The 12,898-nt window shown below is 44.6% G+C and overlaps 1 protein-coding gene across 3 annotated transcripts in view; it reads left to right on the plus strand.

The window, feature by feature from the left end:
* SEC63 (SEC63 homolog, protein translocation regulator) overlaps positions 1 to 4,943 on the plus strand; it is a 78,724-nt gene extending 73,781 nt beyond the window's left edge. For all 3 annotated transcript variants that reach the window (XM_058660087.1, XM_004580342.4, XM_058660093.1), the window contains 3 exons: positions 817 to 915; positions 3,042 to 3,146; positions 3,876 to 4,943. In XM_058660087.1, coding sequence (XP_058516070.1) covers positions 817 to 915; positions 3,042 to 3,146; positions 3,876 to 4,019 — 348 coding nt within the window. In that variant the 3' untranslated portion in view covers positions 4,020 to 4,943. The remainder of the gene's footprint in view (positions 1 to 816; positions 916 to 3,041; positions 3,147 to 3,875) is intronic.
* The last annotated feature ends 7,955 nt before the right edge of the window (positions 4,944 to 12,898 follow it).

A 12,898-nucleotide genomic window follows, 5' to 3' on the forward strand; every position in this document is an offset into this window, starting at 1 on the left:
ACCCAGTTCCACATAGCTCATCCCCCATCTTCTCCTTTGCCATCAGATGCTGAAGCTTGGCTTGTTCTGGCCTGTCTCCAGTCTAAACTGTTACTGGTGGGTGCTGTAGCCTAGCTCCTGCCCAAGTGATCCCATCTCTGGCTCATGCAAACTGATAGATGTGTTAGCTTAGCCTAGCATGACCCACATTACACCCTGGCTCATGCCATTGGGCTAACTTTGGTCTGGCCCTACCTGGTCTGCCCCTTTCCAGAGCCAACCTACACAGTTGCCAACAGGTGGCACTACCCTGCCTGACCTGACCAACACCCAGCTCTGACTTCTATGCTCACCGGTGGGAGCCAAGGCCCACCAAGGGTTTCCCAAGTTCCCCCACCAGGCTCACTCTTGGGACCCAGCTTGTTGAGCTATCACTCCTGCCTTCCCTGGATACTGTAGTAGGAAATTAGGAGTGGACCCAGGTTGAACCTTGGCACTAAGCTATGGGACATGAGCTTCCTAGTTCACATATTAACTACTTTTAGAAAAGTCTGCCTGCTAGAACCTATTTTCTGATTTAGGGGAAATCAGGGTTTTTAATATTGAGGCACAGCAGTAGGCTTTCAGAAGTCATTGAAACCCTCCAGAAAAACCGTGTGCAGAATTATTTTGGGGAATGTACAGTAAATCTGCACATAGTTAGTTCCAGTTTATTCATTTAGTTAAGTATCAAGAATGAAGAAAAGAAGCATAATAATGTCTAAAATAAGGTAAGTCCACATTGTATGTCTGTAACTCTTTCTAGTTTCTCATTTTCTTCTGTTTTATTCTTTCCAGGAAAAACAAGAATGGTGGTGGCTTTATATTGCAGACAGGAAGGAGCAGACACTAATATCAATGCCATATCATGTGTGTACGCTGAAAGATACAGAAGAGGTAATTGTCAGCAAAGTGCAGCCTCTCACCATTGTTGTAGAAGTGAATGTTTTATAAAAATATGTTAATTGTCCTCACTGGATTAGTGCTGAATATTGGACCTTTTGTCCTAAAATATCTTAGAACTGCTCAACCAGATTTTAATGTTGAATTTTTAAGATTTATTTATTTTTATTGCAAAGTCAGATGTACAGAGAAGAGGAGAAACAGAGAGAAAGATCTTCCACCTAATGATTCACTTTCCAAGCGGCCACAGTGGCCGAAACTGCATCGATCTGAAGCCAGAAGCCTCTTTTGGGTCTCCCTAATATGGGTGCAGGATCCCAAGGCTTTGGGCCGTCCTCAACTGCTTTCCCAGGCCACAGGGAGGGCGCTGGATGGGAAGTGGAGCTTCCAGGATTAGAACTAGCACCCATATGGGATCCCGGCACATTCAAGGCAAGTACTTTAACCGCTAGGCCACGCTGCCTGGCCTGCAAGGCAAAGACTTACCCGCTCGGCCATTCTGCAAGGCCCAAAGAAATCTTAAAAAAGAAAAAAAAGAAAGCTTTGCTTTTGTCCATCTGTTCCAGGCAGGCAAAATTTCTTATCAGAAAAGGCAGCACACAGGGCCTGGCGCAGTAGCCTAGCAGCGAAAGTCCTTGCCTTGAATGTGCTGAGATCACATATGGGTGTCGGTTCTAATTCCGGTGGCCCCACTTCCCAGCCAGCTCCCTGCTTGTGGCCTGGGAAAGCGGTCGAGGGCAGCCCAAAGCCTTGGGACCCTGCACCTGTATTAGGGAGACCTGGAAAAAGCTCCTGGCTTAAGATCAACTCAGCTCCAACCGTTTTGTCCACTTGGGGAATAAACCAGCAGATGAAAGTCTTTCTCTGTTGTTTCTGCAAATCTGCTTTTCCAATAAAAACAAATAAATCTGAAAAAAAAAAAGATTTCTTTTGGAGGAGCAGAGAGAGGGTACGAGAGCGTTGTCACCCACGGGTTTACTGTACAAATGTCCACAGTGGCCTGGGCGGGGACTGCAGTGGGCGTTAGGAAGTCAGTGCAGGTCTGCATGTGAATGTCCACAGTGGCCTGGGCGGGGACTGCAGTGGGCGTTAGGAACTCAGTGCAGGTCTGCATGTGAATGGCAGGACGCAGTCGCTGGGACTGTTGCCATTCACTCAGATCAGTCTTCAGTGAAGCAGGGCAAGACGCTGACTTCCAGAGTTGTTTGATGCTGATTTTTTACTTAAAAAAAATTAAGTTGGATAACCAAGCAGTAAACATGTAATGAAGTAGCTTGGTGTTGTTTGACACCTAATGTTAAAAATAACTTCAGGCATTTTCTTGACAGAACAATGTAATTTTTTTTTTAATTTTTATCTGTTTCTGAAGACGGTGCATTTACCTAAAGCTTTAGAACATATCATATAAAAGTACATACGGTGAAACATTGTATCCCTTTGTGCTTGTCACTTTGTGAGTGACATGCAAGTATAAACAAAACTTCATATAAATTATCTCCTTTTTTTTAAAAAAAAAGGCAAATAAAGTGATTTTTGACCCACTGATTCACTTCCCAAGTCACTGCAGTGGCCAGAGCTGAGCTGATCCAAAGCTAAGAGCTTTTTTTCTGTCTTCCACGCGGTTGCAGGGTCCCAAGGCTTTTAGCCATCCTCTACTGCTTTCCCAGGGCACAAGCAGGTTGGGAAGTGGGGCTTTCAGGACTTGAACCCATGAACCTGCACCCATATGGGGTACCAACACTGTAGGGGAAGGATTAACTTGCTGTATCACTGCTCTGGCCCCAGATTATCTACTTTCTAATACAATCATTGTTAATTCTAGCATTTTGTTTTGATTTTATGTCAGATTATCAACATGATAATCAGCTTATAACAGCAATAAGTATGCTTTCTTGACAGAGGACATACAAATTAATCTCAAATTCTGCTTAATTTTTTTTTTTTTTTTTTTTTTGCAGTATATATAGTATGCAGCAAAATGTGTCTTACGTGTTTTTTCTCACATTTGCTAGCTCTTTCTGTATCATCTGGCTACTAAATATTGTAGTCCAGGAATTGAAGGATTGAACCTTTATTTCATCTTAAATACAGATTTTTAAGTGCTAATTTTTATATTTTAGGTAGAACTAAAGTTTCCTGCACCAGGCAAACCTGGAAATTACCAATATACAGTGTTTCTGAGGTCAGATTCCTATATGGGTTTGGATCAAATTAAACCATTGAAGGTAAGAGTCATGACTTCTCAATGAAAACAGTTGTCTTAATAAGTGCTTAGTATACAAGGGAAGCATTGTGGTTTTGAAATAAAGAATAATGTAAGGAAAAGGAAGTCACCTTATGTTCTTTCAACAGTAGACTTAAGTTATAAAGAAGGAGTGGGAAGGTGACTTTGAAATGTTTGTGGAAAGTGGAATTAAAAGGTAAAAATACAAAGTCTTCAGTGTAAGTTCCATCAGGCTCCTTGCTCCTGGCCTAGGATCAGAAGTGGAGCAACCACAGTAGGTGGTGTTTTTATGGCTGCCGGCCTTGCAGATAGCACAGTGCTGGCTTTACGTGCTATGCCGCAACACCAGCCTCAGCTTCAGAAGTTACTTAACAAGAGTGATGGCTGCAAAATATGCCTGAAAAACATATGAGTTTTATTTAGCAGAAAACTTATATTGAGATGTCACTTTTTCTTACCTCAATATTAAAGTGATTAATCTTTTTTGCCACAAAAATACTTTCAAAACTGTAATTTGTATAAAATGAAAATATCCAGCTATTATAAATTTTATAATATTTACATGTTAATAAATTTAGGGATAAAATATCTGTTCTAAATGAGTGTGTTAAATTTAGAGTTGTACCCCTAAGAATCTCTTTATTTGTAATTGCTATGATTAAAGAAAACTTCTTTTAGCCAGATAATTTCTGTCTCCACACATTTCTGACATGTACATTTAATTTTTTAGTTGGAAGTTCATGAGGCTAAGCCTGTGCCAGAGAATCACCCGCAGTGGGATACAGCAATAGAAGGAGATGAAGACCAGGAGGACAGTGAGGGCTTTGAAGATAGCTTTGAAGAAGAGGAGGAGGAAGAGGAAGATGATGACTAAGCAGTACTTTGAATGGACCACAGTGTTTGCAGAGACTTGCCAAGTTGTTGCTGGTTTGGATGTGTCTAATAAACCTGAAACAGTACATAGCTGTTGGGAGGGGAATGCTAGTGTCTCTCCTGGGCCTGGGTGCATAAAGCAGCCCAGCAGTGGGGAATGCCTCAGCACAATCTGAAAAAAGCTTGTTCAAGCCTGCAAGTATGGGGTGGTGCATTTACTTCATCTGCAGATGATAATAAATCCTTGGTTGTTGTAACTGTCTAGAGCGTGGGCTGTGTATTGCCTGATCAGTTTATGGTCCCAGTAAAAGTAAAGGTACATAAAAAAATAACCTATGAATGAGCAATTTTTATTTGTTCAGCTTTAGTTTTAGTAAATGAAGTATGATAAACATCACAAATATGTTTTAAATAACATCTCAAGGTTTTGATCTCTTGGTAAACTCTGTTATTCCTTTATTGATATTTTGCAGGTGGTTAAGACTGTTCATAACAGCTCCACATATAGCTTAAAACCTTTTATTTTCACCTATCTGGGTTGCAAGTTCACATTCTCTGACATTCCACACAATACTGAGGGCTACATTGTGGGTTTTTCCTATTCTTAATTGCCCAGAGTTATCAGATGAAAAAAAAAGGCTTAAAACATTTTTTAAGTCTTGCTCAGCAAATCAGGATTATTTTGATAACCTTTCGACTTAAAAGTGTGGGACCATACGTTCTCTGATGTTGGTAGCTTATGTTATTAAATCTTTTGCAAAAGGTTTACTTAAAAAGCTGAACTACATTCTTAGCTTTTAATCTACCTGACTCTATCAGAAGCGTTTTAAGGGAAAAAAAAAAAAAAACATGCAGAGGAGGCAATTTTTTTGTATTCATATTGGACTCCTGTCAATAAAATAGAAGTTTGACTCGTTTTACGTTTGTAACAGTGTGTGTCTTTCTTTATTCTCAGAGAAAGTACATAAATACAGTAATCCATTCTTTTTCAACTTAGAATTCAACAATATTGTTTGTTACTGTTGAAGCCACTGCTGTTCCTGTGTGCTCTAGGAAAGCCTCCACAGGAGAGGTGTTTGCCCTCCCCTCAGGCAACTGGAAACATGCTTGTGCTTATAGGATGTGCGTATGGGTCTCCCAGGCCAGATGGGTACTTTGACTACTGTTGTTGGATGTGGAGGAAGCACCTGTCGTGCCACAGGGCTGCTGCTAACATCCTCAGCTCTGACATCTCTGTAGCAAAGCACGTTGGGATGCTCTCATGAGACCTTGCGGTGGCAGAGGTTGCTGCTTTCTATGCAGAATTACCACTGGTGTTCTGTTACTGCTGTAGTTAGAAGTAAAATTTAAAAAAAAATTTTTTTTAACCACGAATGTTTCTTTCGCTTCTAAATTTGATATCCTATTTCCCATCAAATGGTCAAAGAAATGTGTTTCCTTTGGAACCTTGCTTGATAATACAACTTAGTAACACCACAGTGCTCACAGAAACAGCATCACCTTGACCTTGGTGAGTGCCACAAGTCTTTTCCTTTGCCCTCGCTGTGTGTGCGCGTGCGCATGCACACTTCCCAGCTGACTATCTTCACTGGGCGTGCTGCAGGAGGCGGAGACCTGGGCCTTCAGCTGGGGGCCTCCCCCAGCATGTACTGAACACCCCATCCCCCTTGTGTTTCTGGAATGGGCTTCCTAGCTTGCCCTGGTTTCTTTTGCATTTCACCCCTTGGAAGCTTACCAGGTAAACAGGTAAGCATGTAGATGGGACCAATGTATGTGTGTGGAATGTGAAAGTCAGTAACTTAAACTGTAGTGTGTACCTCTGAACATCGAGGCAGTATCTTTGAAGATAGAGACTCCATGAGGACACTTCAAAAGCCATTGGAAGGGCAGCAGTGCAAACCTTGACTGAGTCTCCATGGGATTTTCCATGTGCGTATCTCCAAGCTCGAATGTTAAGCAGATGTTTTTAAGTTCTTTGAAATGTTTCGTTTTTGTGAATTTTAAACGTTGGGCACACCAAGTAAGCTGCACTCTGTGGAGCAGTATCTTGGGCTCTGTTGTACTCCACTCAGCTTGTCCTGGGGGTTGGTGAGGGCAGTCCTGCTGTGCGCGCCCCCTGTGGGAAGGGGCGCTCAGGTGGGTGGGAGCAGGAGTGGGTGGAGACCAGCAAAGGATGTGGAAATGTGTGTGCAATGCTGGAGGCGGGGGCAGATTGGAGGACTGTAAGGAGGACTCTGAGCCAGTTCTTGGCCACAGCATTGATTCAGTACTTGCTTCAACCCATCAAAGCCATATCCTGGAGTGTGCTTTAGCAATAGTTCTTATGTCAGATGTAATTCAGCACCTTCCAAGCTTTTAGAGAAGCTATTCATTTGCTTGTTCTCTGAGCTTCTATGTGCCCGGCTAGTGATGGGATATAGGGGCTGTCAAAATTGGAGTGCTTGAGTTAAGAAGCCTGGTGCTGAGCCAGGCAGATCTATGGCAATCTGTGTTAATCCATTTGCCTTGGCTAGTTTATGTCTTTCTATTTTGGGCAGAGGAATTATTGTTTGGGGCTGTTTAATTTTTGGCTTTAAAAATATATACAGACAAATTCTAATCCTTTGTTTTAAATCCTTTTTGAAAGTGTTTTTCCCTGCACACTTTGACTCAGCTCTGTAAAATCCCATTTAGTCTGCCTTGAAGTAAAACAATTAGTGAACTGTAATATGACATTTTGCCAGCTGTGTCATGGTTAGTCCAACTATGTCTTCAAGAAATTAGCACCAGGCATTGTCACACATTGGGACCTAAAGCTAGGGCTACTTTGCAACACTTAAAGACAAACAATAAATGTAATCTTGTATGTTATCTTGTAACCTGAGCTAAAAACCCAAGTAATAGCGGTTATTGTTGTGTCTCAGGGCTGTGGCTTCGGGTGCGGGACTGTGTACATCTCCAGGGTACACAGATCGACCCATTGAGAAAATGTTAAAAATGATTATTTGTATTTAATCTTCATCCTTTTAAATTTCTATTTTTGTGTGTTTTCTAATGTACATAATATATTGTACAATTGTACACTTATATAATTTATAAATAAATAATACATTTATTGGTGCATTAGGCCCATTTTGTCTGACTTGGGTGAATGATGCGAACATGGACCTCACTGCTTGGTGGCAGTATTGGGCTGTTGCTTAAGCAAAACTGAAGGCTGGGACGTGTTGGAGTAGGGAGTTGGCATTCACTGGCAGGCAAGAATGAGTAGGTTTTTGGTGGGGTTAACAGATGGGGAGGCTCCGAAGCAGGTATTGTCTGTGGAATAGGTGTGGGACAAAGTAAAGGCCACAGTTGTGTTCTTGGTCTCGACAACCAGTGTCTGATGCAAATTAAAATGGTGTGACAAGGACTTCCCCCTTTTCTGCCCAAAGGCATTGAGTGTTAAACTTGTTGGCGTGGGGTCCAAAAAAGGGGTCTTGTTCCTTTTAAACTTTCCCAGCATCCACAGTTCACATTGGAAAACCTTGATAGTGGCAGGTGTATGTAGGACCACTCCAGATAGTGTCCTGTAGTTCCTAGCCTGGTTCCGGTAGAGGACACTAGCTATAACTTTCTGTAACAAAGGAATTTTAGGGACTCAGAACCAAGATTAAAGAAATGCTTTCTAATTCACTGCTGTCAGCATCTTTGTTCTTTGTGTGTCCTCCTGACCTGTGTCTGACATGTTCCTTAGTACGTCAGTTTGCATGCAGGATTTTCTGGCTGCATTAAGCCCCATGCAGCAGGCTCCAGAAGTTGTGGTGCCAGAATTCTGTTAGGTGGTGCACTCAGCAGAGGCAAGCTGCCAGGTAGGTCAGACACAGGCATTTCTCTGCATGTCAAGCTTTTACATGGTTGGTGGTGTCAACGAGGAAAGGTGTGCTCACAAGTGAACCTGTATGGTGTCCTGTCAGAAGCAGAGCAGGCTGCTTGAGTGTCGTGTCCTCTGCTGCTCCAGTCCTCTGTGTTTGTGGTAGGGGCTGTGGAATGCCTGATGCTGGGTTGGGATGCTGCCCATGCAGCAAAACGGAGACACTGAATGTGGGAAACTGAGGCTCTGAAAGGGCCTGCAGGCAAACAGTCTCACTGTCTTCCTGGGGGTGGAGGGATGCTGTGGCTCCCAAGAGTCCTTGCAGCCCAAATATCCTGGAAAAGAGTTTTCTAGAACAGGAGCAGTGGGCCTCTGCTCATAGGGTGCAGAAGCAGGCAAGACTTGAGCAAAGTGAGGATTTGATACACACAGTATCTCCTTTCCAAAGAGGCACAGGGCACTTATTTTCAAAGGGGAGAAAGATTACGACTAATGTAGGACGTCGTCCTTGAGAAGACAATGCTTGTTTGCAAATGGTGCTTCATCAAGGATAGCCTCTGAAAGGGCTGCAGCAGTGGCTCAACAGGTGAGTCTTCCACCTGCAGTTCTGGTGTCCCAACTTCTCCACTTCCCATTTAGTTCCCTAAAGCAGTAGAGGCTCCTGCACCCACATGGAAGACCTAAAGGAGGCTCCTGACTCTTGGCTTCGGATCCACTAAACTCTGACCATTTCAGCTATTTGAGGAAAGAACCAGTGGATGGAAGATCTCGCTGTCTCTGTCTCCTCTCCGTCAATCTGATCTTCCTTTCCAATAAAAATAAATCTTTAAATAAGTAAAATAAAACCTCCTCTTCCCTTCAGGATGGATTGAGCATTTACCTTCTAGTCAGCCCAAGATTTCTTGGAGGCCCGTCCATGCCCTTGCTAAGTCCTTACTAGGTGTTTGGTTGAAGTAACAGGAACCTCTGGAATCTTCTGAACAGACTAGCTGGGTCCCAGCCTTCCTTCCAGGGATATTGAAGCATGAAATGTGAGCCGGGAGGGCCATCACATTCACTGCTGGGTGTTTGAGACTAAGACCACGAGTCCTTCTTCATCTTCAGACTGAGTCACTTGTATGCCTTGTCTGCAGCTGTGTCTTTGTCAAGTTGGGCTCCTTGCACTAGAGTCACATCCAAAGTCTCGTTTCTTTCCTTTTCCTTTTCCTCCCTCCCTCTCTCCCTCCTTTCCTTCCTTCCTTCCTTCCTTCCTTCCTTCCTTCCTTCCTTCCTGTGTTCTTGGGACTCCAGGGACTGTGTTCCTTTACTGTTCTCTTCTGGACATGACAACCCATGAAGGGAGGTGAGGGGAGGAGGATGGGCTCCAGGAACAGTGCCTGAGTTGTGAGGCATTGGGAGCCCTTTCCCACACCTGGGAGGCATTGCTCACTGCATGGCCAGCTCCTCCACGGCGCCACCCACAGTCCCCAGGAGCTGGTGCCCCATCCACCCAGCCACACCTGCTCACAAAACACCCTTTTGCATGTGTTGTTATGAAAATGACAAGGATTAATGTGATCCTTTGCAAAGTGCTTTAGGGAAAGATGAGTCATAGATGAGTTTGTTGTGACCTGTATTGTCATTTCTTTATACACGGGAACCCCCACATCCTTCAAGCCTGCTGACTTAATGGCAGGGTGTCTCCCTCGTTGGCACAAACGATGCTGCCAGAACAGCACGTTTCAGTCTTGCCTTGAGCTTGGGTTCCATCTTGAGTACAATTTGGAATGAGTCAAGGTATTGAAGAATTTTGAGAGTGAGAAAAAAAATTTTTTAAGCTATCTTGCACTCAGTGTGAGCAGTACAGTCTTTTGTTTTTGTACTTATTTTGCATTTATTCTGTATTAGGGGGCTTAACCCTGATAGAACCAAGTCTCTGCTCCCAGACCCTAGCCCAACCTAATATAATTAGGCATGGACTCAAAATGTTTCGTCTCGGAGGGACCTCTGTGCATTCTCAGGCAGGGCCGGGCCTTGGGAGACTCCCTCTGCTGCTCTGTTCTAGAGTAATTTGAGTTCTCCCAGACACTGATAGAAATGAAGCGCTCCGGAGGTGACTTATGGCTGACAAACTGGAGCAGGGGCTCAGGTGCTGGGCCCTTTTACAACCCTCATTCTTCAGGAACACACATACACACAGCTCTCATTAACATGGAAACTGGCAGGACCAGGTCCAGTGTATGGGAGGTTGGTCTCCCAGGGTTAGACTCGAGTCCCATTCTTCTCTCTTGCAGAGTTCTCATACTGTGTGAGATCCTGGTGTGCCCATCTATATACCAAAAGGATGAAGGAGCCTTTAAGACCTTCCCAATTTCAAGATTCACCAAGTGTTACAATTCTAGATGATTGTCTCGAGAGAAGAAGTGGGTTCTCCTACAGCCTTGGCCATGGTTACCTTGAGGTAGGGCAGAGCATGGACCCCTGGGCATCCCTTCCTTGACCAAGGACGCTGAGATGGTGGTGTATGCTGCTTAGGCTACCTTCCTTGGCCCCGTTCACTCTCTCTACAGGGTGAGGCTAGTAGAATATTCACCTATTGAACCTAGAACATTCTGAAGGATCTGCCTGATGTTCTCGTACTAAACCTCACTTCTTACTGGGCTGAGTGTTTCTTAGAAAATTTCTTTGAGTGCAATTAAATATTCTGTAAAAGGTTTATTTTTATTTGAAAAGGAAAACTACAAAGAGAAGGAGAAAGAGAAAGATCTACCACTTGCTGGTTCACTTCTCAAATGGCCGCAAGGACCTCTAGAGCTGAGTTGATCTAAAGCCAGGAGCTAGGAGCTTCTTCTAGGTCTTCCACGCAGCTGCAGGGTCCCAAGGCTTTGAGCCATCCTCTGCTGTTTTCCGAGGCCGTAACCAGGGAGCTGGATGCAAAGTGGAACAGCCGGTACAAGAACTGGCACCCAAATGGGATGGTGGCACCACAGGCAGAGGTTTTTACTACGTCACGGTGCCAGCCCTGTAGTTCAATATTTTAATATCTGGACCAAAAACTGAAGCTTAGGGGAAAGCAGGCTTACTCTTCTGTAAAGAATGGAACCTCAGAAATGATGATTCGGCTTAGAATCAAGCTCACGTTTCTTCTTACACCTGCTTTCTGCAGCCATCAGTACTATACAGTGTGCCAATGCAAAATGAAACCAGATGTTTAGGGCCTCTGTCGTGGCATTGGCCATAGGCTGCCTGAGTTTCTTGCTTTGGCCTCTTTTCCCTGACCAGTATGGATGCTCTGAAGGTTGCAGAACTCTCTCACTCATTGTGTGGAAGGTATTTCATGTAACTGCAGTCCAAGTATATACTCTGAACCATTAGAAGGTTGGGTTCCTCACGTTATGCCAGTAAGCCTGCTTTTCCTACTACTCTGCACATCTAACAGTTATCACAGTGTCCACTGTGGAGGAGTCGGTGGACAAGGACCACATAGTAGTTACTTCTTTGATTTTTATCTCTAGAGAGTAGCTTGTGGGGGAAGTTCTCCTACACTAGGAGCAAGGAGGATTTCAATTTTTCAAGAGCAATTGACTTGTTCCCAGGGGAGGCTGTGAGGTGGGGTGCGGCTGGAGAAGGGGCCGTGGTACAGCTGAACACCTGTGTCCACAGGAGTGTATACATTGTTGGTGAAAGGACTGATGGTCTTCCTCCTATGATTTTTGCCTTGTGTGGCACAGACCTACTCTAAGCATGACTCTCGATGCCTGTGTATTATGGGAAAAATCTGATGCTCCTGTCCTTTGGCCTTATCTTCAGATCCAGCTCTTCAGTGCACACATAACATTCCATTTCGCTCCTCGGACTTTACTTTTGAGAACAGTTCTTTGGAAATAATGTCCTTTGCGCAGGGTACAGCTCTGGTCCAGGGTCCCCAGACCTGGCACCCTGTCCTTGGAACAGCAGAGGGAGGGATGAGCCATGTGACGATGATGGTAGCTTAGATTTGCTCCTCCAGACTCCACAAGGCACGTTCAAGCACATTGTCTTATTTGGCCTTCCCAGGAGTGATTTATTATTATTATTATTTAAGATGTATTAATTTTTACTGGAAAGGCAGATGCACAGAGAAGAGACACAGAAAGATCCTCCATCCTCTGGTTCACTCCCCAAATGGCTGCAATCGCCAGAGCTGAGCCAATATGAAGCCAAGAGCCAGGAGCCCCTCGGGGTCTTCCACACAGGTGCAGGATCTCAAGGCTTTGAGCTTTCCTCTACTGCTTTCCTAGGCCACAATCAGGGAGCTGGATTGGAAGCGGGGCTGCTGGGATTAGAACTGGCACCCATATGGGATCCTGAAACTTGCAGGTGGAGGACTGATCAATTGAATTACTGCACTGGTCTCCTTCCCACGAGTCCCACAGACAGGATGGATGGGAAGGTATCACCATCCGGGAAGCTGGCAAGTGCAAGGCCAGAGACATCAGGGGTCATAGGCCAGAAGACACATTGTGTAGCACTAGAGCTAGGGCTGGAAAGGGGTTCTCCAAATACTCCATCTACTGTGTGTGCTTCTGGAGCAGAGCTTCAGTGGGAAGCCCGTGTCACCAGAGCATTCAGCTGTGCACGTGTAGTGCCAGTCCAGGGCCCTGCCAATCTAGGCAGATGCAGAGGACAAAACCATGAGTGGGCTCTGTTGCCTGCTCTTCCAAGGGCTTCGACAGAAGAGTGAACAGCAAACAAGCCGATACACTCCTTGTCCAACGGTCTAGAAGTGGGGCAAGAGACGAGCAATCCGTGTGAAAGAGAAGCAGTTGAAGTGTCACATGTGACGGTGACAAGCGCCATGGAAAAAGTGAAACAAGGTAAGGAAGTGGGAAGGGAAGCAGAGGTGGGACAGTAGGTTCTAATTTTCATGGCCAGGAAGGAACTGATGCTAAAGCTGACATATGAGCTGGGATTCAAAGGAACGAAGTTAACTGTGTACATATTTGAGGGATGAGTGTTCCAGAGGCCAGCTGCTGGAGCAGGGCAAGTGACAGCAGGACAGCAAGTGTCATGAGCTCAGAGAAAGGGTC

Source organism: Ochotona princeps, chromosome 1, assembly GCF_030435755.1.
Source record: "Ochotona princeps isolate mOchPri1 chromosome 1, mOchPri1.hap1, whole genome shotgun sequence".
NCBI classification, from domain to species: domain Eukaryota; kingdom Metazoa; phylum Chordata; class Mammalia; order Lagomorpha; family Ochotonidae; genus Ochotona; species Ochotona princeps.